Below are 23,162 nucleotides of genomic sequence, written 5' to 3'. Positions count from 1 at the left end.
TCGGACTTTCAGCCCCTTTAATTAGGTGCTCTGAGAAGAGGTCAGAATGGCAGGCAGGAGGTGGGGAAGGTGGTACTTCTTGAGCCCCACTCAGCAACTGGTCACTCATCCTCTGGCAGCTGGATCTTGCTGGGGTCGAAGTAGTTGGATTCCATGATGGGAAGGCCATTGGCCTCTCGGTATTTCACAAGTCTCTCAGCTTCGCGGCGGGACCACTCTTTCATCCTGGCAGTGCAAACAGCAGGGGTAGACGTGAGGGAGCCTCAATTGACACCAATCCCTCATCTCAGCTCCCTATTCCCAATGGTGCAGGAATAAGACTCCTGCAGAATCCCCTTCAACCTCCATCCCTGCCTCTGCCTCCTACCCATCCCACGCTCTTGGACACCCCATGCACCTGTAGTCAGGCAGATAGGCCACATAGGTGCTGCCAAGGACCAGGACGATGGAGACGCCAAAGAAGAAGACAACTCGCATGTTCCAGACATCTAAAATGGGGTCCTTGTCATAACCATGGGAGTCTGGGTTCTGTGGAGAAAGAGAGGTCAATGAGGGCTTCCTGCTGCTCCACAAAGCCTTATTCTGGCCCTGCATAACTTGGTCTCCATACGCCCCTCTCACTAAATTCCTCTGTTTCCATTCTTGGGATATGTCAAGCTCCTTCCCACCGCAGAGCCACTGCACTTGCTGCTCTCTTTGCCTGGAAAGCCTTTCTTCCAGCTCTAGTCATGGCTGGATCTGTCTCCTCATTCAACGTTTTGGATTCATCACCACTTCCTTCAGGAGGCACTCCCTAGTTACCTTGTCTTTCAAAGTTGAAGCATAGGAAACTGCTATTTTTATAGGTCACAAATGGTTGAATACTGGCAATTTCTTATGGCTCAACCTAATGAAATAGCCCCCTACACCCAAGTCATCCTCTATCCACTTACCTTGCCTAACTTTGTCTTCACATCCTCTCTTCCTTCCGTGTCTCTTTCTAGCCTATGTTTACCTAAGTAGCACACCTTCCCCATTCTCTGTATATCATACATTCTCACATTATATTATCTATTATACTACTCTGTATTATTGTTTTCTAATATTTTACGTGTTTATTTTGTCTTCTGCACTATCATGTAAGCTCTATGAGAGCATGGGCTTTGTCTGATTTCCACACTGCTGTATCCCCAGGGCTCTGAACTGAGCCTGGCACACAGCAGGCCCTCAATACATATTTACAGAATGAACGAGCATCCTATACATCCAAGCCCCTTAACCAGAGGTTAGTATTGATGAAGTACTTATTATGTGCCAGTCTTTTCACATAGACAAACCTCACAATATCTCAGTGAGATGAAACATGGCAATAATAAACACATTCTAGTGCTGAGTACATACTTACGAAGCGCCAGCTGCTGTTCCGACCATTTTTACTCATTTAATCACATAAGGCAAGTGGGGTGTCTTACTTTTTAGGTGTCCTATTACTGTCCCCATCTTACAGAAAAAGAAACTGAGGCACCAAGGGTTTATGCTACCAAAATCACATGGGTAGGTAACTGTCAGTGCTGCCTGATTTCACAGCGTCTGCTATTAATACAGCACAGCAGACCTGGTAGCCCTAAATTCAAATACCAGTTCCACCTCTACCATGTATTCAGTTATGTGAGCTAGGGCAATCCACTTAACATCTCTGTGCCTCAGTTTCCTTATCTGTAGGATGAGTATAATAATAGTGCCTATCTCGAAATGGGGTTTGTTTTGAGGATGAGTTAATGCACGTCAAGTGTTTAGAACACAGATGGGGCCCAGAGCGGCGGCTCATGCCTGTAATCCCAGCAGCTTGGTAGGCCGAGGCGGGAGGATCGCTTGAGCCAGGAGTTCGAGACCAGCCTGGGCAACATAGCGAGATCTCGTCTCTATTAAAAAAAAAAAAAAAAGAACACAGCAACGAGCAAGTGCCATATCGGTGTTTAGTATTATCGTTGTTTTACTATATTGCTTCTAATGCGTTTTGAGCGCTGTCCACTTGAGGCGTGATTACTGTCTGCAAAATAAAATCAGTCCTGCCTCTGGCCCTGGAACGCGGATATCGACAGATAAAGGAGGAACACAAGGAAGGCAAAATTCCCAAGTCTTCTAGGCTTTCGCCGGCCGCGCAGGCCTCTACTGCCTAAGAACGTCCTCTACAGCGCCCCACCTGCCGATCCCGGATTGACCCCTTCAGGGTTCCGTTCCCCCCCCCCCCCCCCCCGCCTCTTACCGTCTCATAAAAGTTTTCGTCTTCGGGTTCTGGGTCCTCTTGCCACGGTGTGGTCGGTTCTGGGGCCCGCTTTCCCGCCACAGCGGACGGGGCGATCACAGTCCTGGTGGAGAAGCTAGATTCCCAGCGGACGCGGGCGGCCGGGAGCCCTCGCGTTGCCGCTGCCGCCAAAAGACGGCGAGCGCTCAAACCAAACAGCCCAGCCGCCATGACAGATGGTGCTGCAGGGTCTGAGGGGCGGGGACGGAAATGCGACTGTGCGCAGCTGCAGTGGGTGAGAGCGCGACAATTATCGCTCCCCCTCCGCCACGCTATATAGGTCCCAGATCTGATTTTGTTTTCCAGTGAGGCGGGGCGTTGAGCAACCGTCTTTGCCTCCAGTTGTCGTGGCTTCGTGGGGCCAACCATTCTCTCCCCCTTTCGGCCAGGCTGAGAAATTTCTTATTGATGGATCTGCTCATTTCCCGGATAGGAAGAAATCGGGGACATTGGGTGGATATAGTTCCCAGCCAATCGCCCAGAGCTCCCTCGCCCTTTGGGGAAAGAGGTGGAGCTTCCGCTAGTCTTTCATCTTCAAAGGAAATCAAGCTTCTAAAAAGCGGGCCCTGCCGGATTGGCCAATATCTACTCCTTTTCTCCACTAGGGCAGCGTTCGCACGGGTGTGGGGAGGTGTGGGGAGGTGGCCAGCGCTTGCCAATCAGAGGAGGCCAGGGCTGTCCCCTGGCGGGCGGTGACCAATCGCCGGGGCCGGCCAGAGCGCGCTTCCTTAGTAGGTGGATGGTGGTCGGAGCGCCGACTCCCTTCTCGTCGTCGCCATTTTGAGCTGGTGACTGTGGCCGGCTGGGAGTAGGCGGCAGTGAGTTTCCTTGGGAGGGCAGCGCGCTTGGCGCTTCTCCCCTCCCCCCGATCTGCCTGCAGTCTCGGACTTGGTAGTTGCGCGCTCCGGCTCCGGCTGAGCTGGGAGAGTTGGAGGAGGTGGCGGCGGGCCGAGGTGATGTCTGGGAGCCCTCCCTTGACAGCCCGGGCCGAGAAGGTGAGCGTCGACGCTGGTCGTGGGGGCGGAGGTAAGGGGCCCGGGGCGGGGACGTAGAGGAGGCGCGAGGGCGGACTTCGGGTCGGGGGGATGCGCGGAACGGAGGGGTTCGTGCAATGTCTCTACCCGGGAGGGTTTTTTTTTTTTGGTGGTTTTTTTTTTTTTTTGGTGTGAGCAAAGGCGCGTGCGCGACTGGGACATGGGATGGGTGCGTGCGGGTTGGGGGAAGGGAGGGACGGATGGGAGTGGGCTACTGTGGATCACTGTGTCGGCTACACCGAAGTTTATCAGTGGAGAAGCGGTTGTCTGCGACTTGTGCATAGGAGAGGGGATGCTGCTCTGTGTTACTCTGGTGTTTATCGATCCATTGGGAAATGTTCTGTGGTTCTGGTCTCTATTCCTGGGGGATCGGAAGGAGGATGCGACTCTGGTCTTTACCCTTTGAGGGGGGGTGTCTGTGACTCTGATCCTTATCCATGGGGCGGGGCTTGGGGGACGACTGTCTTGTGATTGACCCTAACCCACTTATTGGGTGGGGAGGGGGATGCAGGGGATGTGTGTGTGACTCATTGCCCCTTCTTTTGGGGAGTTTGTGAGAGTGACGCTCATCCATGGAAAGGGGACCCAGTGTGTAATTGTGGTCCTTACTGTGGGTTCCTTCTGTGATGTGGGCCCCTAGTTATTTGGGGCTCATGTCTGTGACTGGCCCTTGGCTGTGGTGGATGTTACTGTGTGACTCTGGCCCCTTTGCCAGAGTCTCTTGAGGGTTTTTGTGCTCTCAGCCGCCAGTGCCTCTGGTGTGATTCTAACTGTTGCCCACCTGGGAGCAGGTAATTCGGGTTCCCTGTGGCTTGAGGAGGAAGAGAAAGTTGGAGTGTGTGTCTGTGTGTGTGTATGTGTACGCGCGTAGAGCAAAGGCGTGGCAGCAACCTAGTGTTGGGCAGGTGCTGTTTTTGCCTGGCTTTACCTGATTCCTGTTCAGAGGGTGGGGCCTGAAGATCTGAGATTCATCCCGACCTCTGGCTGGGTCACAGGGTTCTCAGGACTCCTTGAGTTCTCACCACAGCCCTGAGGGTTGGATGAAGTGGCTGCTGCTCCATCCCAGTAGAAGAGCACAGTGGTTCAGAACAGCCTCCAAAAGGGCCCCTTTTGCCTCTGGAAAACGGGCTTGAGCCCTGGGGAGGGAACCACCTTGGGACCTGGCTGCACATAAGAGACAGGGCTCAGGGCTGAGCCAGTTGCTGTGTGAGGGCCAAGGCTGTGTTGGCCAGGAGCCCAGGGAGGTAGCAGCTGTTTCGTTGCCAAGTTAGCCCCTTCATACACACCCCCAAGAACCTTTCATGGTCTTTTGCTGCCTTATAGGGGACAGCCAGCAGCTTGTTGGGAGGATGAGATGGTCCCTTGGGGCCCATGGAAGGAGCCTGGTGGGTGCCTGGGGCCCCCATTGTTGTGAAGTCTTGCCTGATGTGCTGAATCTCAGGCAAGACTTTCAGCCCTGAGAGTATCCGTACCGCCACCCTGGGATGCAGCCCCAGGCTTGAATTTGTCTACCTGTCTTAGGTGGCAAAGCCCTGATCACACCGTGGGTGGCCCCGCCAGGTCTCTCTGCAAGATGCCCCATCTGCTGAAATCTTTGCTGTTTTCTAGGGCAGTGGGCTCTAGCCTCATGTTTGCGGGGAAAGGGAGGAGCAGGCCAAGTAGGGGCTACCTTCACACTATGATGCACAGGCGTGCTGGGAGCTAGAAGACAACGTCCCTGGGCTAAGGGGCGGCAAAGAGCCTTGACAACGAGGGTTTCTCAAGGAGGCCTTCTCTGTCCCAACTGTTTTGACCCCTTTTTTCCCTCCATTCTCTGCAGAGTCCCTGCAGGAAACATCACCCAGGCTGGCAGATCATGGTAGCACCAGCGGGGGTGGCTGGGAAGTGAAACGGAGCCAGCGGCTGAGGAGGGGCCCCAGCAGCCCCCGAAGGCCCTATCAGGACATGGAGTATGAAAGACGGTGAGTTATCCGTTCCCAGCCTCCCAAACAGCCTAGGCTTGCCTCTGTGAGAATTGATCCAAGAAGGTGCTAGGATGGGGCTTCTGGGTAGAGGAAACAGCAATAGCAGATGAGGAGTTTCTTTTCAGCAGACAGGTATTTGGCACCTGTTGTGAGCCAGGACTTGCGCTAGGCTCTGAGAGTGCAGTGATGAATGAGACATGAGATTGCATCCTTCTGAGTACTCATGGTGTCGCAGCGAGGCTATGCAGTTAACAGGTGGGAGGTTGAGGTTGGGGCTATAGCCTGGGGTGTGAGGGATGGGTGGGAATGGCACCATCAGAGTCAGGATTTGCCCAGTACCACTAGGGGACAAGTCAGGTTAGATAGTGGGAGATTCCAGGGACAGTATGGGCTACAGTTGGCATGATACTTGCTTGGAATGGATACTCTCAGACAGTTATTTCTTCAGCTCTGCTATGAACAAGGAATAGCTGGAACACTGGGTAAAATACAGAAATTCTGAGTAAAATTCAGTGATCCCTTGCCATCCAGGTGATTCCGAGGCAGGTGACCCAGCCATGACACTTGAAGATTGCCTAGAAAAGCAGACCTAACTCTCCCAGAAAGCCTCTATTAAGACTCAAGAGTCGATAGCTTCATAAAAAGAGAAAATAATTTTTAAAATGTCTTACAAAGGGTTTCCTCTACCACCACCCCTTTTAAAAACGTAGAATTGTAATATTTTGTTTTCTGAAAAATGAGCCCAAATTTGAGATAAGGTCATCACCTAGTGTTATTCAGTCTTGGCTTTCATTAGAAACGTTTTTTGAAAGACATTTGATTTTGGATGGTATTCACTAGAAGTGCTCTGTGGCCATATCTGAATTTGAGTAGCTGACATACATACTTTGTTCAAACTTTATTACCAAGTAAATCCATTGACTTTTAAAAGGCCTCAAGTGCAGAGGTTTGAATTCATCATACTTTCCAGTTCAAGGTAGGTTTCTGTCATAGGTCAGCACAAGGCTTCTTCTTGCCACGTTTATTTTTTCATTTTATTCCCAATTCCCACCTCTGTGGGCAGCTGCTCTGTGTGTTTGATATGTATCCTTCTATGATACATATCGTAGAAAATGTATCAGATTTATTATATACATTGTTTTCATATAAATGTATCATATAGATACATGTATCTGTAAATGTATCATAGATACATGTATCATATAAATATACATACGTATACAAATGTATCACATAGATACATGTATCTGTAAATGTATCATAGATACAATGTATCTGTAAATGTATCATATAGATACAATGTATCTGTAAATGTATCATATAGATACATGTATCATATAAATATACATACATATACAAATGTATCATAGATACATGTATCTGTAAATGTATCATATAGATACAATGTATCTGTAAATATATAGATACATGTATCATATAAATATACATACATATACAAATGTATCATATAGATACATGTATCTGTAAATGTATCATGTAGATACATTTTCATAGAAAATGGAAATATGAAGTGTTGTTTTGAGCGACTGTGTTTTCAGTTGACACACATGGCATAGTGCCACAGTCTTCATTTTGTTTCCTGAACTTTGTATTACTTAGAGTGGGAGTTTTTTTTGTTTTTTGTTTTTTGTTTTGAGACAGGGTATCTCTGTGTTGCCCAGGCTGGTCTCAAACTCCTGGGCTCAGGCAATTCTCCTGCCTTGGCCTCCCAAAGTGCTGGGATTAAAGGCATGAGCCACTGTAACTGGCCAACAGTGCTGTTTTTTTTTGTTGTTGTTTGTTTTGAGACGGAGTTTCGCTCTTGTTGCCCAGGCTAGAGTGCAATGGCACAATCTCGGCTCACCGCAATCTTTGCCTCCGAGGTTCAAGTAATTCTCCTGCCTCAGCTTCCCAAGCAGCTGGGATTACAGGCATGCGCCACCATGCCTGACTAATTTTGTATATTTAGTAGAGATGGGGTTTCTCCATGTTGGTCAGGCTGGTCTCAAACTCTCGACCTCACATGATCCACCCAAAGTGCTGAGATTACGGGCATGAGCCACTGCACCCAGCACAGTGCTGTATTTTTAACATCTGTCTGTATTGCCATGTGTATGTTACTGCTTTGTTTCCAATTGCTGGCAAGGGCATCATGGGGCATGTCTATTGCATTTTACTTAATAATTCCCCCAAGAGTAGATGCCTGTTGTTAATTTTGATGTGCTGACATCACTTTTTTTTTTTTTTTTTTTTTTTTTTCCGGAGACAAAGTTTCACTCTTGTTGCCCAGGCTGGAGTGCAATGACACAATCTCAGCTCACCACAACCTCCACCTCCTGGGTTCAAGAGATTCTCCTGCCTCAGCCTCCCAAGTAGCTGGGATTACAGGCATGCACTACCACGCCCAGCTAATTTTTTGTATTTTTAGTAGAGATGGGGTTTCTCCATGTTGGTCAGGCTGGTCTTGAACTCCTGACCTCCGGTGATCCACCTGCCTCGGCCTCCCAAAGTGTTGGGATTACAGGCGTGAGCCACCGCGCCTTGCCCAACATCACTTTTTTTGCCTTATCTTTTAACGTATAGTTGCTTTTGCTTGTTTGTTTTTTGAGATGGGGTTTCGCTCTGTCACCCAGGCTGGAGTGCAGTGGCACGATCTCAGCTCACTGCAAACTCCGCCTCCCAGGTTCACGCCATTCTCCTGCCTCAGCCTCCCGAGTAGCTGGGACTACAGGCGCCCACCACCAAACCCAACTAATTTTTTGTATTTTTATTAGAGACAGAGTTTCACCATGTTAGCCAGGATGGTCTTGATCTCCTGACCTCGTGATCCGCCCGCCTTGGCCTCCCAAAGTGCTGGGATTACAGGCGTGGGCCACCGTGCCCTAATGTATAGTTTTTACCTTTTGCATTCAGATCTTTAATCCATCTAGATTCCACTCTTGAATATGGCATAAGGTAAGCTCTGGTTTTATTTTCTTCCATATAGTAGGCAGTTTTTCTAGTACCACCTCCTAAGTAGTCCATTCTTTCTTTATTGATCTGTGGTACCGCATCTGATTTCAGGTTCCCTCATGTACATGGATTCGTCTTGAGCGATGTAATTTGTTCCGCTGGTCTATTTACACATTCTTGTGCCAGCACCTTACTGGTTTTATTATTATGGCTTTATAGAATGTCTTAATAGCTCCTTTGCACTTATTTTTCAAAGTTGATTTAATCATTCGTGGGGCTTTATTCTATATCAAAAGTTATCAAAGTCCCTCAACAACAACAAGAATTTTGATAGATATTGCACTGAACTTCTCTATTAATTTGGGGAAAATTATCTTTGTACATAGTCATCTCATCTAAGACCTGTGTAGAGAATATTTTGAAATTTATGTGAAGAGCATAAAAAGCTTTCATTTTCATAAATAGAAATACAAGTCTTATGTATTCTTTTTTAAAGTAATCCCTAGGTACTTCAGTCACTTTCATTATCTTTTTCTTTTTCTCGAGACTTGGTCTTGCTGTGTCACCCAGGCTGGAGTGCAGTGGCAACCTCCATAGGCTCAGGTGATCTTCCTACCTCAGCCTTCCAAGTAGCTAGGACTGTAGGCACCCGCCACCACGCCCAGCTAATTTTTTGTAGAGACAGAGTTTGCCATGTTGCCAAGGCTAATCTTGAACTCCTGAGCTCCAGCAGTCCACCCACTTTGGCCTCCCAAAGTTCTGGGATTATAGGCCGTTATCTTATTTTTTGAAAAATATTTTTTATGCTGGTATTTGCTGGGGTAGAGGAAAGCTGTTGATTTCTGTAAGTTACCCCTGCTGTATGCCCTTGTTATTTCTAATACTTCATTGTTGATTCTGATGTTCTTTCTAAGTAGTTGGTCATATTGTGTGCAAATCTATCCTGTCACTTATTTATTTTTCTTCATTTATAGCATTGTCCAGGACTTTTAGTACCATATTAAATAGTATAAGTGATACTGGGTGCACAAATTACGATTTACTTTGGCTAGTTATGGCAGAAAATCCAAAGAATAATGGCTTAGACAAGATAGTTTACTTTTCTTTCCTACAAAGGCAGTCTGCAGAAGAGCAATTAATCTAGGGCTGACAGGCAGCCCCTTCTGTGTAGCCATCCTCAGCACATGGCAGTTGAGATAGTAGAAAGAATGGAGAGGAATAAAAGGGAATGTGTCTAAAGTTTCTCCATTAAGTATGATGCATGCAGTAAGTTTTTAGAATGTATCCTTTAATAAATCAAGAAAATTATCTAATCTTCGTTTGCTAAGATTGACCATAAATAAGTATTAAACTTCAAAATCCTGTGCTTTTTTCTCCCCTTGTCCATTAATTTCATAAATTGTGGCCTGGCATGGTGGTGGATCACAGCACTTTGGGAGGCCAAGGTGGGCGGATCGCTTCAGGCCAGGAGTTCAAGACCAGCCTGGCCAACATGGTGAAACCTCATTTCTACTAAAAATACAAAAATCAGCCAGGCGTGGTGACGCATGCCTGTAACCCCAGCTACTGGGGAGACTGAGATATGAGAATCGCTTGAACCTGGAAGGTGGAGGTTGCAGTAAGCTGAGATCGTGCCACTGCACTCCATCCTGGGCAACAGAGCGAGATTCCATATCAAAAAAATAAATAAAAATTTCATAAATTGCATTAAATTATATCCTTGGCATTCTTGAGCTATACCCCACTTGATCATGGTATGTATGTATATGTTTATGACTTCTTACTTTGAAAATAAAAATATCTCAAATTTACAGAAGGGTTGCAAGAAAAAGTACAATGAATTCCCATATATCCTCTACTCAGAATTATTTATCGTATTTTGCCACATTTGCTCTATCACTCTATATCCTTTTTTTTTTTTTTTTTTTTTTTTTTTTTTTTTTTTTGAGACAGAATCTCACTCTTTCGCCCAGGCTGGAGTGCAATGGCGTGATCTTGGCTCACTGCAACCTCCGCCTCCCGGGTTCAAGTGATTCTCCTGCCTCAGCCTCCCAAGTAGCTGGGATTACAGGCGCCTGCCACTACGCCTGGCTAATTTTTGTATTTTTAGTAGAGACGAGGTTTCACCATGTTGGTCAGGTTGGTCTCGAACTCCTGACCTCAGGTGATCTGCCTGCCTCAGCTTCCCAAAGTGCTGGAATTACAGGCGTGAGCTGCCGCACCTGGCCCACCCTATAGCTCTATATCTTTACATAGACACACACACATACACACACAATTTTTTTTTTAATTGTTTGAGTTGGTGGCAGACATGCCTTTTTTTTTTTTTTTTTTTTTGAGTCAGTTTCACTCTTGTTGCCCAGGCTGGAGTGCAATGGTGCAATCTCAGCCCACTGCAACCTCTGCATCCTGGGTTCAAGCAATTCTCCTGCCTCAGTCTCCCAAGTAGCTGAGATTATAGGCATGCACCACCATGCCCGGCTAATTTTGTATTTTTAGTAGAGACAGAGTTTTTCCATGTTGGTCAGGCTGGTCTCAAACTCCTGACCTCAGGTGATCTGCCCGCCTCGGCCTCCCAAAGTGTTGGGATTACAGGCGTGAGCCACGGCGTCCAGTCTGACATGACCTTTTAAGTCTGGCAGCATGTATGTCCTAAGAACAAAGGTGTTCTCTTCCATAACCACAATATACTTATCAATATCAGAACATTTAATAATTATATAGTACTTTTATCGTATTCAGATGTTATCACTCTTCTCAGTAATGTCCTTTATAGCGGTTTTCCCCAACCCAGGATCCAGTCCAAGATCATGTATTGCATTGAACTCCTTGTCTCCTTTAATCTGAAACAGTTATTCTATCTTTGTCTTTTATGACCTTGTCATTTTTTTTTTTCCTGAACCTATGGATTATACTGAAAGCATGTTTTAAGGTTAGTTGTTTTGTAGAATGTCTCTCAGTTTGGATTTTTCTAATGCTTACTCATGAGTTTTTGGCAGAAATGTTAGTGATTTATGTGTATTTTTAAAACCTTGTTAGATTTTATTAGCTATTGTATCATCTAGGATATCTACACCTGTATTTATCAGTGAAGTAGTCCAATAGTTTTATTTTCAGTATTTATCTGGCATTGGAATTAAGGTAGCCTTATGATATGAGTTGGGCAGCCTTTGTTATTCTCTCTTTATTGGAGAAACTTGTAGAAGAATTATCTGTACCTTGAAAAACTTGGTAGAACTCACCTTTAAAAGCATCTGGAGGCTGGGCGCAGTGGGCCAAGGCAGTTGGATCACTTGAACTCAGGAGTCTGAAACCATCCTGGGCAACATGGCAAAACTCTGTCTCTACAAAAAATACAAAAATTAACTGGGCATGGTGGCAGGTGCTTATAGTTCTAGCTACTCAGGAGGCTGAGGCAGGAGGATCACCTGAGCTGGGAGGTTGAGGCTGTGGTAAGCCGTGATCATGCCACTGCACTCCAGCCTCAGTGACAGAGTGAGACCCTGTCTCAAAAAATATAAAAGCATCTGATGAGCTGGTTTTTGATTACCATTTCATCTCTTCTGCCAATTTTAACATTTTATATTTTCTAGAAATACTCATTTTGTGAAGATCCTCATATATGATTATTCAGTCCAGCATCCTAGAAATACTTTATAAAAGGGGTATGCCTTTGGAAGGTGTTTGTTCAGAGTGCTCTGGTGGCCAATTAAAAGTATTCCTTTCTATCCAAATATGTTCCCTTCCTGAGTTTAGATAGCAAAAGTTCAATACCTGAATTTATTTGGTTTGGATATTGGATGTCAAGAGAGTTCAGGATAATTTCGTCTGAAAATTTATAAATTTATTCGTATCTGTTCAGTTCTTGATTTTTTTTTTCCTTTTTTTTTGTTTTTGTTTTTGGAGATAGTCTCACTCTGTCTTCCAGGCTGGAGTGCAGTGGCGTGATCTTGGCTCACTGCAACCTCTGCTTTCCAGGCTCAAGGGATTCTTGTGCCTCAGCCTCCTGAGTAGCAGGAATTACAGGTGTTGCCACCACGCCCGGCTAATTTTTGTATTTTAGTAATGACAGGGTTTCACCATGTTTGCCAGGCTGGTCTCGAACTCCCTACCTCAGGTGATCCACTCGCCTCAGCCTCCTGAAGTGCTGGGATTACAGGCATGAGCCACTGTGCTGGCCCCAGTTCTTGAATTTTGATGACTGCAGTTCAAATCGATTGTATCAAGAACCTTAAAACTACTCATACCACTGACAGTGATTTCTTCTCCAGGCATTTACTGTAAGGAAACAATTTGGGGCCAGGTGTCGTGGCTCACGCCTGTAATCCCAGCACTTTGGGAGGCGGAGGCGGGTAAATCACAAGGTCAGGAGTTTGAGACCACCCTGGCCAACATGGTGAAACCCCATCTCTACTAAAAATATAAAAAATTAGCTGGGCGCGGTGGTGGGCGCCTGGAATCACAGCTAATCGGGAGGCTGAGGCAGGAGAATTGCTTGAACCCGGGAGGTGGAGGTTGCAGTAAGCTGAGATCCTGCCACTGCACTCTAGCCTGGACGACAGAGTGAGACTCCATCTCAAGAAAGAAGGAAACAATTTGGGTTCCAAGCTGAGTTCATGGGGACAGTGACTTCATTTTGTTCACAGCAGTATTCCCATCACCTAGAACAGTACTTATTATATAGCAAATGTTGGGTTAATATTTCTTGAATGAATACATGAACAAATAATTGTTTTAAAAATGGAAATCCACATTTTTTAAAGAGACAGTGTCCAGTGGTGTGATCATAGCTCACTGCATCCTCCAGTTCCTAGGTTCAAGTCATCCCTCCTGCGTCAGCTTCCCCAGTAGCTGGAACTACAGGTGTGTGCCATAACATCTGGCTTTAATTTTTTCTGTGGGGTCTCGCTGTGTTTCCCAAGCTGGTCTTAAACTCCTGGGCTCAAGTGATCCTCTGCCTCAGTCTCCAGAGTATATGGGATTGCATGTGTGGGCTACTATGTCTGGCTGTTCACATTTTTGAGCACTATTTGCTTGTGAAAAAGTATAATGAAGTGGTAGTTTTCATTTTTACTGTGTCTCATGTTTTGTATATTTTTGTTTTCATCAACTAAGATGCACTGCAACATATATGAAATCTGGATATATTATCAATGGTTTGTCATAGTTTTGTTAGCCATACATTACCTTATAGTGGTGCCTAAAATAATGGTATGGTTGTGAGGTGATCTTAGAGTTGATGAAGCATAGTATGCAGGTAGGCCTAATGGAGGAAGATGGTACTATAAAAGCAAGAAGTATTTTTTTTTTCATAATGACTGAACGCTGTTCTATGGATGACCTACCATTTCCTTTAAACATGATTCTCTCACTTCTAACTCCAAACTTGCTCAACTAATCCTTAAAAATAAACTTGAGGTGGAATTTGAAAAAAAAAAAAAAAAAAAAGGAAATCAGCCAAAATGTTTGGAAACATGTTTAATGGATATTTGCCCCATTTGTTACTTATTGTTATGGTGTTTTCCATATTTTAGTGTGAAATTTCAAGCGTGTAGCAAAGTTTAAAGAATTTTACAATGAACACCATGTATACCCATCCATTAGATTCTTTTTCTTCTTCTTCTTCTTCTTTTTTTTTTTGAGATGGAGTTTCGCTCTTGTTGCCCAGGCTGGAGTGCAATGGCACAATCTTACCTCACCACAACTTCCACCTCCCGGGTTCAAGTGATTCTCCTGCCTCAGCCTCCCGAGTTGCTAGGATTACAGGCATGCGCCACCACACTTGGCTAATTTTGTATTTTTAGTAGAGATGGTGTTTCTCCATGTTGGTCAGGCTGGTCTCGAACTCCTGACCTCAGGTGATCCGCCTGCCTCGGCCTCCCAAAGTGCTGGGATTACAGGCGTGAGCCACCATGCCTGGTCCACTAGATTCTACTATGAACGTTTTACCATACTTGCTTTATTACATATTTATTTCTAAGTTTCTCATATTTTTTACACTCTATAGAGATTTATAATTTTTACAAAGCCAGATTTATTCATTTTCCTTTTATGACTGCCGGGATGTGGCTTGCTGAGGAAGACCTACCCCACTCTTTAAAAGATACATTTTTTTCTTATGATTTCTTTCTAATATTTGTTTTCTTTTTTTAAAGTTCAGCTTTTATTATAGGTTAAAGGATGCACATACAGGTTTTGTTTTGTTTTGTTTTTTTAACTCAGTGAAGAAGTCTGCACAGCAGGAATCAGGTGGGATGGCCCTTTTCCCCTACGCTGGACCACTTGATGTTCTCTTCCATCTTCCCCCAACCCTCATTTAGATCATGACGTCAGAAAAGCAGGTTAAAAGTTAAGAAAAAGAATAATCAGATCATTAGGGATTCTCAGTAGTAGCAGTGCCATTGGGAGCTGCTAGCCTAGCGGGTATGCCCCATGCCACCCCTCTGGATCTTGGCTACATGGCTACTGGGAGGAGGTCTTGTTGGCCAGGGAGGCCATGCAGTGCTGCTAGAAGCTGGGCGACATGCTGGCGGTGCAGCGGAGTCTTGGGTGCGGCAGCTTGGAGGTACCACCCGCATAGGCGTTGGCCTTCCAGGTTGCGTCCTGGCCCATCATGCTGCTGCAGCAGCCGGGGCTGGCGCTGCATGTTCACTCGCCTGCTAGGTTGCCCACCGGCTTAGCCAGGAGCTTGCTGTGACTCAGCAGGGCCACATCCCCCATGGCTGCTGTGGCTGTGCTCTGGTCTTGCAAAATGGTGGTGATGTGGTGCCGGAGGTCTGTGAAGAGCTTGCTCACGCCCTCGTAGCCTGGGAAGGCGCTGATGTCGATGACGGCATGCTGCCCCATCTGGTTGTTGATGATGATGTCGGTGCCGAGCAGCAATATTCCCAAGCCTGCCGCAGGGCCTGGGGGAGTTCCCAGATGACCTTTTTGCTCGGCTGCTCTTGAACAGACCAGACCCCTCAATCTTGTCCAGCTCCGTCAGGACCAATGATGACTCCAGCTTTGACTCCTCGTGGCTATTGAGGAAGATGGATTCGCGGTCACATTGTGTCCATGGAGTTCTTGAGCAAGGGTGTCTGGACCACAGTGTAGGACTCGCCGACCATGAACACCTTGTACAGAACGGTGTTGTGGTTGATGAAATTCTAGACCACACAGGGTGACTGGATGCCGTTCAGGCCCTCCTGATTGAACGCAATAGCCATCTCGTGAGAGTTGGTGCTGTGAGCCAGTCTGGTTTTGCAAATGAACAGGAAAGCCAGGCCATTCTTCTCCAGTAGCCACATGGTGTCATCCCCGCACAGGCTCCTCCATGAAGGGCAGTGAGTAGATCCTACCATCTTCCATGTAGACCTCAATCTTCCAGATGTGCTTGCAGGACTTGGAGCGGTCAAGCAGGGTTCTGATGGCAGGGGAGGAGTCCAGGACGATGGTTTCAGGGTGGGCATCAATGTACTCCTGAAACCTGTGCACCAGCTCCAGGGACTGGCTGTCATTCTGGTCGGCTTCAAGGATGACACTGGTCAACTTGTGAATGATGAATTCCAGGGGTCCCTGTTCCTCAGTTGGTGGCTGGCTGAGGTTCAGCTGCATGACTTCTTTTTTTTATTTTTTATTTTTTTGAGATGAGGCTCACTCTGTCGCCTAGGCTGAAGTGCAGTGGCGTGATCTCGGCTCCTTGTAACCTCTGCCCCCCGGGTTCAAGCGATTCTCCTCCCTCAGCCTCCCGAGTAGCTGGGATTACAGGCGCTTGCCACTGGGCATTGCTAATTTTTGTATTTTTAGTAGAGACAGAGTTTCACCATGTTGGCCAGGCTGGTCTCGAACTCTCGACCTCAGGTGATCCACCCTCCTCAGCCTCCCAAAGTGCTGGGATTATAGGCGTGAGCTGCCACTCCTGGCCTCAGCTGCACTTCTGTCCTTCGCTTCCTGCACAGCTCCGCCAAGGCCTGGAAATTGAGCTTCTTGATTTTCTTCTCACGCAGCCATTAGCCAACTTTCTTCCCTTTCAGAAAAGTCTGCCATCTTCCTCCTTGGGCAAGGAGCCTGGGTCCTGAGGAAATCGCCCATAGGCCGAGTCTGTTGACCAGTGAGCACTGGGAGCATGTGGGCACCTCTGGTGGCAGGGATGTGGAAAGGGCTGGGGTGCGGGATTAGGGCCACCTGGTGTCACATTCTCCACCATCCCCCTCCCCACCCCCGCCCCAGGCCGGGGTGGCCCTGACCACCCAGCTGTAGCTCGCGGGCCACATACGGGTTGCTGTTGTTATTTTTTTCATACGCAGTTTCACTCTGTCACCCAGGCTGGAGTGCAGTGGGGCGATTGGCTCACTGTAACCTCCGCCTCCCTGGTTCAAGCAATTCTCGTCCCTCAACCTGCACAGTAGCTGGGACTACAGGCGTGCACCACCACATCCAGCTAATTTTGGTATTTTTTAGTAGAGACGGAGTTTTACCATGTTGCCCAGGCTGGTCTCAAACTCCTGACGTCAATGATCCTGCCCCCTCGGCCTCCCAAAGTGCTAGGATTACAGGCGTGAGCCACCACACCTGACCCGTACAGGTTTTTTTACATGGGTAAATTGCGTGACACTGAAGCCTGAGGCCCTGTTGATCCCATCACCCAAGCAGTAAGCTTAGTTCCCAACAGATGGTCCTTCAGCCCACGCCCCCCTTCCCACCTTCCCGGTCTAGTGATCCCCAATGTCTGATGTTCCAATATTTGCATTCATGTACATTAAACATTTAACTCCCATTTATAAGTAAGAACATGCAGTACTTGGTTTTCTGTTTTTGTGGTAGGTGGCTTAGGATAACAACCTCCAGCTCCATCCATATGACTGTGACAGACATGATTTTGTCTTTTTTATGGCTGCATAGTATTCCATGGTGTATATGTACCACATTTTTCTTTATCTTCTCCACTATTGATGGGCATTCAGGCAGATTCTATGTCCTTGCTATTGTGAATAGTGCTGCAACGGCCAGGCGCAGTGGCCCATGCTAGTAATCCCAGCACTTTGGGAGGCCAAGGTGGGTGGATCACCTGAGGTTGGGAGTTCAAGACCAGCCTGACCAACATGGAGAAATGCCATCTCTACTAGAAATACAAAATTAGCCAGGCGTTGTGGCGCATGCCTGTAATCACAGCTACTCGGGAGGCTGAGGCAGGAGAACCTTTTGAACCAGGAGGTGGAGGTTGCAGTAAGCCAAGATTGCACCATGGCACTCCAGCCTGGGCCATAAGAATAAAACTCCGTCTCAAAAAAAAAAAAAAAGAAAAGGAAAAAAGGTGCCGCATTGAACATATGGGTGCATGTGATAGAATGAATTATTTTCCTTTGGGTATATACCCAGTAGCAGGATTACTGGGTCGAATAGCCAAAGCAATCCTAAGCGAAAAGAACAAAGTCAGAGGCATCACATTGTCCAACTTCAAACTATTCTATAAGGCTACAGTAATCAAAATAGCATGGTCCTGTGCAAAAACAGACACATAAACCAGTGGAACAGAGTAGAGAATGCAGAAATAAACCCGCACACATAGAACCATCTGATCTTTGACAAAATCAACAAAAGTAAGCAAGGGGGAAAGGACTTCCTGTTAAATAAGTGGTGCTGGGATAGGTGGCTAGCCATATTCAGAAGAATGAAACCGGACCCTTAACCTCTCACCATATACAAAAATTAAGATGGATTAAAGATTTAAATGTAAGACTTCAGACTATAAAAGTCCTAGAAGGCCAGGTGTGGTGACTCATGCCTGTAATCCCAGCACTTTGGGAGGCCGAGAGTTCAAGACGAGCCTAACCAACATGGAGAAACCCTGTCTCTACTAAAAATACAGAATTAGCCAGGCGTGGTGGTGCATGCCTGTAATCCCAGCTACTTGGGAGGCTCAGACAGGAGAATCACTTGAACCTGGGAGGCAGAGGTTGCGGTGAGCCAAGATTGCGCCATTGCACTCCAGCCTGGGCAACAAGAGCGAAACTCCACCTAAAAAAAAAAAAAAAAATCCTATAAAGAAAACCTAGGAAACGCCCTTCTTGATACAGGGTTTGGCAAAGAATTTATGGCTAAGCCCCCAAAAGCAATTGCAACAAAACCAAAAATTGACAAGTTGGACCTAATTAAAGAGCTTCTGTCTGCACAACAAGAGAAACTACCAACAGAGTAAATGGACAACCTGCAGAATGGGAGAAAATGTTCACAAACTACGCATCTGATAAAGGTCTAATATCCAGAATCTACAAGGAAGTTAAATCAACAAGCAAAAAGCAAAAGTTCCAGTTTAAAAATGGGCAAAGGACATGAACAGATACTTCTCAAAGGATAACATAAAAGTGGCCAACAAACATGAAAAAATGCTTATCATCACTAATCATCAGAAATGCAAATCAAAACCACAATGAGACACTGTCTCATGCCAGTCAGATGACAATATTTAAAAAGTCAAAAAAAAAAAAAAAACCATTGGTGATGCTGCAAAGAAAAGAATGCTTATATACTGTTGGTGGGAATGCAAACTAGTTCAGCCATGGGAGAAAGCAGTTTTGAGATTTTTTTTTTGGGAGAGAGAGATTTCTTTAATATTTTTATGGTTTCTATTTGGGAATTTAAGTTTTCACCCATCCAGAGTTTATTTGGCATAAGAAGTAAACAACTTTGTTTTCTTTTTTTTTTTTGAGACGGAGTCTTGCTGTGTCGCCCAGGCTGGAGTGCAGTGGCGCGATCTCGGCTCACTGCAAGCTCCGCCTCCCGGGTTCCCGCCATTCTCCGGCCTCAGCCTCCGAGTAGCTGGGACTACAAGCGCCCGCCACCGCACCCGGCTAGTTTTTTGTATTTTTAGTAGAGACGGGGTTTCACCGTGTTAGCCAGGAGGGTCTCGATCTCCTGACCTCGTGATCCACCCGCCTCGGCCTCCCAAAGTGCTGGGATTACAGGCTTGAGCCACCGCGCCCGGCCACAACTTTGTTTTCTTAGCGGGCAACACTAAGTGGCAAAGAAGTAAACACCTTTGTTTTCTTAGTAGGCAACACTTTTCTGTAAAGGATCAGATGGTAAATATTTTTGGCATTGCATTGCAAGACCGTCTCTGTTGCAACTAAACTGAAAGCAGTCACGGACAATTTATGAATGAATGAATGGATATAGCTGTGTTCCAGTAAAACTTTATTTATTTAATTAATTTATTTTTTGAAACAGGATCTCGCTGTGTTGCCCTGACTGGCTGGAGTGCAGTGGCGCGATCAGAGCTCACTGCAGCCTCTGTCTCCCTGGCTCATGGGATCCTCCCACCTCAGCCTCACACGCCACTAATTTCTTTTTTTCTTTCTTTCTTCTTTTTTTTTTTCTTTTTCTAGTAGAGACAAGGTCTGACTACTGTGTTACCCAGACTGGGTCTGGAACTCAAGGGTTACTCCTGCCTTGGTCTTCCAAAGTACTGGGATTACAGATGTGAGCCACTACACCTGGCCTCCACTAAAACTTTATTTAAGGAGACTGGATTTGGTCCACTGGCTATAGTTTGCTGATCCCTAGGCCAGATAGTTATTGTAACTATTATTTATTGACTAATTCATTTTCCCCTTGTTAGTTTGAAATATAACCTTTGGCTTATACTGAACTTCCACGTGTGTTTTTGTATGCTGTAGATTCTATTCTATGTCACTGATCTGTCTATTCATGTTTTAATTCATTTACCTTTATGATTTTTGTTTTTGTTTTTGTTTTTTTGGGGGGGTGTCTGGCTTTGTCACCCAGGTACAGTGGTGCAATCATGGCTCACTGCATCCTTGACCTCCTGGCCTCAAGTGATTCTCCTGCCTCAGCCTCCCAACTAGCTGGGGATACAAACACACACCACCACGTGTAACTAAATTTTGTATTTTTTTGTAGAGATGAGGTTTTGCTATGTCACCCAGGCTGGTCTTGAACTCCCGGGCTCAAGCGATCCGTCCACCTCATCCTCCCAAAGTGCTGGGATTAGGGGCATGACCCACGGCCCCTGGCTTATCCTTTGTTTTTTTATTTTGTTTGTTTGTTTGGAGACGGAGTCTCACTCTGTTGCCAGGCTGTAGTGCAGTGGCGCAATCTCAGCTCACTGCAACCTTGGCTTCCTGGGTTCAAGAGATTCTCCTGCCTCAGCCTCCTGAGTAGCTGGGATTTCAGGCGCGCGCCACCACACCCAGCTAATTTTTGTATTTTTTGTAGAGACGAGGTTTCACCACGTTGACCAGACTGTTCTCCATCTCCTGACCTCGTGATCCGCCTGCCTTGGCCTCCCAGAGTACTGGGATTACAGGCTTGAGTCGCTGCGCCCAGCCTATCCTTTGTTTTTTTAAACAGTGCTACAGTAACTTTTTTGTATATGTGCAAGTATATGTATACTTTAAATTCCCAGAAGTAGAACTGTGGGTCAAAGGGTATGTAGATTTTTAGTTTTGTCAGCTGTTGCCAAATTCTCCTCCATAAGTATTATTCCATTTTTAACTCCTACCAGTAATATGAAAGTGCCTGTTTTCCACACAGCCTTGCTGTTTGTTTTCAAACATTGGACTGTTGTAAATCTGTTAGAATAAAAATGTTCTATCAAATCTTCCTTACAGAAGAATTCTAAATAATAGTGATTATTGTATAGTACAATATAGTATTTAATAGTTATTATAAATAATAATTTTTATGTAATTCCAAATAATGTAGATATTCCCTCCTCCAGGAGGTAGAGCACAATTACCCTCCTTTTGACTGTGGGCTGGTCTTGGGAGACTCACCTCTAAAGAATAGAGTATGGAGGCCGGGCGCGGTGGCTCACGTCTGTAATCCCAGCACTTTGGGAGGGCGAGGGGGGTGGATTGTGAGGTCAGGAGATCGAGGCCAGCCTGGCCAACATGGTGAAACTCCGTCTCTACTAAAAACGCAAAAATTGGCTGGGGGTGGTGGCGGGTGCCTGTAGTCCCAGCTACTCAGGAGGCTGAGGCAGGAGAATTGCTTGAACCCGGGAGTCAGAAGTTGCAGTGAGCTGAGATGGTGCCACTGTACTCCAGCCTGGCAACAGAGTGAGACTCCATCTCAAAAAAAAGAATAGAGTATGGAAAGAGAAATAGAGAAATTTTACAGGGGAGAAACCTGGCAGACACCACCTTAACTAGGTGATCATGGTTAACATCACCAGAGATAAGTCATGTTGTTATCATGTACTCTCTTCTGTGATATGATCGGAAGGGCATCTCACTATCTCCCTTCTGTTGTATGCTTCTCCAAAAAAAAAAAAAAAAAAAAAAAAAATCCATAATCTCAAGTCTAATCATCAGAACACATCAAACAAAACCAGTTAAAGGGCTTTCTACAAAATACCTGGCCAGTGCTGTTCAGGTCGTTAAAAACAAACAAGGACAGACTGATAAACCTTCACAGGCCAGAGGAGACTGAGGGAATGTGACAACTACATGTAATGTGATATTTAGGATTAAATCTTGGATCAGAAAAAGGGTATTAGTGAGAAAATTGGTGGAATTCTAATATAATCTGTAGTTTAGTTAATTCCTTAGTTTTGACAAATTTGCCCTAGTTTTGTTACTATTAGGGAAAGCTGGGTGAAGGGTATACAGGGATTCTTTGAACTTTTCTGTACATGTAAAATTATTTCAAAATAAGAAGTTTGACTTCATCAAAATTAGAAACTTTTGTTTATTTTTATTTATTTTATAGCAATGAGGTTCCGCTATGTTGCCCAGGCTGGTCTCAAACTCTTGGGTTCATGTGATCCGCCCGTCTTGGCCTCCCCAAGTGCTGGGATTACAGGTGTGAGCCCACCATGCCTGGCCAAGATTAGAAACTTTTGGAAGTCTCTCTGAACCTATTCTGGTTCAGGGACTGCTGGTAACAACAACAAAAGATTAGAAACTTTTATACTTCCAAAGACACTATCAAGAAAGTGAAAAGACAACCCACAATGGGAAAACATAATTGTAAATCATATATCTGGTAAGGGATTAACATCCAGAATAAGAACTCTTAAAACAACACAATTACCCAATTTAAAAATGGGCAAAGGGTTCATGACCAGCCTGACCAACATGGTGAAACCCCTGTCTCTACTAAAAATACAAAACATCAGCCGGGTGTGGTGGCAGGCGCCTGTAATCACAGCTACTTGGGAAGCTGAACCTGGGAGGCGGAGGTTGCAGTGAGCTGAGATCGTGCCACTGCACTCCAGCCTGGGTGACAGAGTCGGACTCCATCTCAAAACAAAACAAAAAAAAAAATGGGCAAAGGACTTGAATAGACATTTCTCCAATAAAGATATACAAATGGCCAGTAAACACATGAAAAGATGCAAAATAACAAGTGTTGGTGAGGATGTGGGGAAATTGGAACCCTTGTGCAACACTGGGTTCTGTGTAATGTAAAATGGTACAGCTCCTGTGGAAAACAGTTTGGCAGTTCCAGAAAAAGTTAAACATAGGATTACCATGTGATCCAGCAATTCCACTCCTAGGTATATACCCAAAAGAATTGAAAGCAATAATTCAGATACTTGGACACCAGTATTCATAGCAGCATTATTCACAATGTCCAAAATAACCAAGGGGTGGAAGCAGCTCAACTGTGTATGAACAGATGAATGAACAAAATGTGGTGTGTGCATACTACAGTAGAAGAGTATTATTCTGCCATACAAAGGAAGGAAATTCTAACATATTGCCTTGTGGATGAACCTTGAAAACATGCCAGGTGAAATAAGCTAGACACATAGGGACAACTATTATGATTACAGTTATATGAAGTACCTAGAATAGGCAAATTCATTGAGACAGAAAGTAGAATGGAGGCTGTGGGGTGGGGTGGGAATTGTTTAATTGGTACAAAGGTTTTGTTTGGGATGATGAAAATTTCCTGGAAAAGGTGATGATTGCATAACAT

The 23,162-nt window shown here is 45.6% G+C and overlaps 2 protein-coding genes and 1 pseudogene across 10 annotated transcripts in view; 1 reads left to right on the top strand and 2 right to left on the bottom strand.

Annotated features, from left to right (window-relative positions):
• On the bottom strand, positions 1-3,004 carry NDUFB11 (NADH:ubiquinone oxidoreductase subunit B11). Its single transcript, XM_010366120.2, has 3 exons — positions 2,246-3,004; positions 398-528; positions 1-225 (listed from the first exon to the last, which is right to left on the bottom strand). Exons 1-3 carry the CDS (start codon positions 2,651-2,653, stop codon positions 102-104), a joined length of 663 nt encoding a protein of 220 aa, XP_010364422.1. The 5' UTR covers positions 2,654-3,004; the 3' UTR covers positions 1-101.
• A 7-nt stretch (positions 3,005-3,011) lies between these two features.
• Positions 3,012-23,162, top strand: part of RBM10 (RNA binding motif protein 10) — a 42,502-nt gene continuing 22,351 nt past the window's right edge. For 4 of the 9 annotated variants that reach the window (XM_030933713.1, XM_030933712.1, XM_030933709.1 and 1 more), the window contains exons 1-2: positions 3,015-3,279; positions 5,138-5,279. In XM_030933713.1, the coding sequence (XP_030789573.1) occupies positions 5,263-5,279 (17 nt within the window). In that variant the 5' untranslated portion in view covers positions 3,015-3,279; positions 5,138-5,262. Of the gene's footprint in view, positions 3,311-5,137; positions 5,280-23,162 lie in introns of all 9 variants that reach the window. The other 5 variants (XM_030933711.1, XM_030933710.1, XM_030933705.1 and 2 more) reach the window with 2 other exon arrangements.
• Positions 14,697-16,422, bottom strand: LOC115898734 (annotated as a pseudogene).

Source organism: Rhinopithecus roxellana, chromosome 7 (assembly GCF_007565055.1).
Source record: "Rhinopithecus roxellana isolate Shanxi Qingling chromosome 7, ASM756505v1, whole genome shotgun sequence".
Lineage (NCBI taxonomy): Eukaryota > Metazoa > Chordata > Mammalia > Primates > Cercopithecidae > Rhinopithecus > Rhinopithecus roxellana.
This window is presented reverse-complemented; position numbering and strand designations above follow the sequence as displayed.

What these genes read in the sequence shown, in the direction of transcription:
- NDUFB11 (XM_010366120.2), bottom strand. Translation starts at nt 2,653, where the DNA reads ATGGTTGGCCCCACGAAGCCACGACAACTGGAGGCAAAGACGGTTGCT. An exon ending in ACGAAAACTTTTATGAGACG is followed by an intron (nt 529 to 2,245) that starts GTAAGAGGCGGG and finishes CTTTCTCCACAG; the next exon opens with AACCCAGACTCCCATGGTTA. An exon ending in GCCTATCTGCCTGACTACAG is followed by an intron (nt 226 to 397) that starts GTGCATGGGGTG and finishes TTGCACTGCCAG; the next exon opens with GATGAAAGAGTGGTCCCGCC.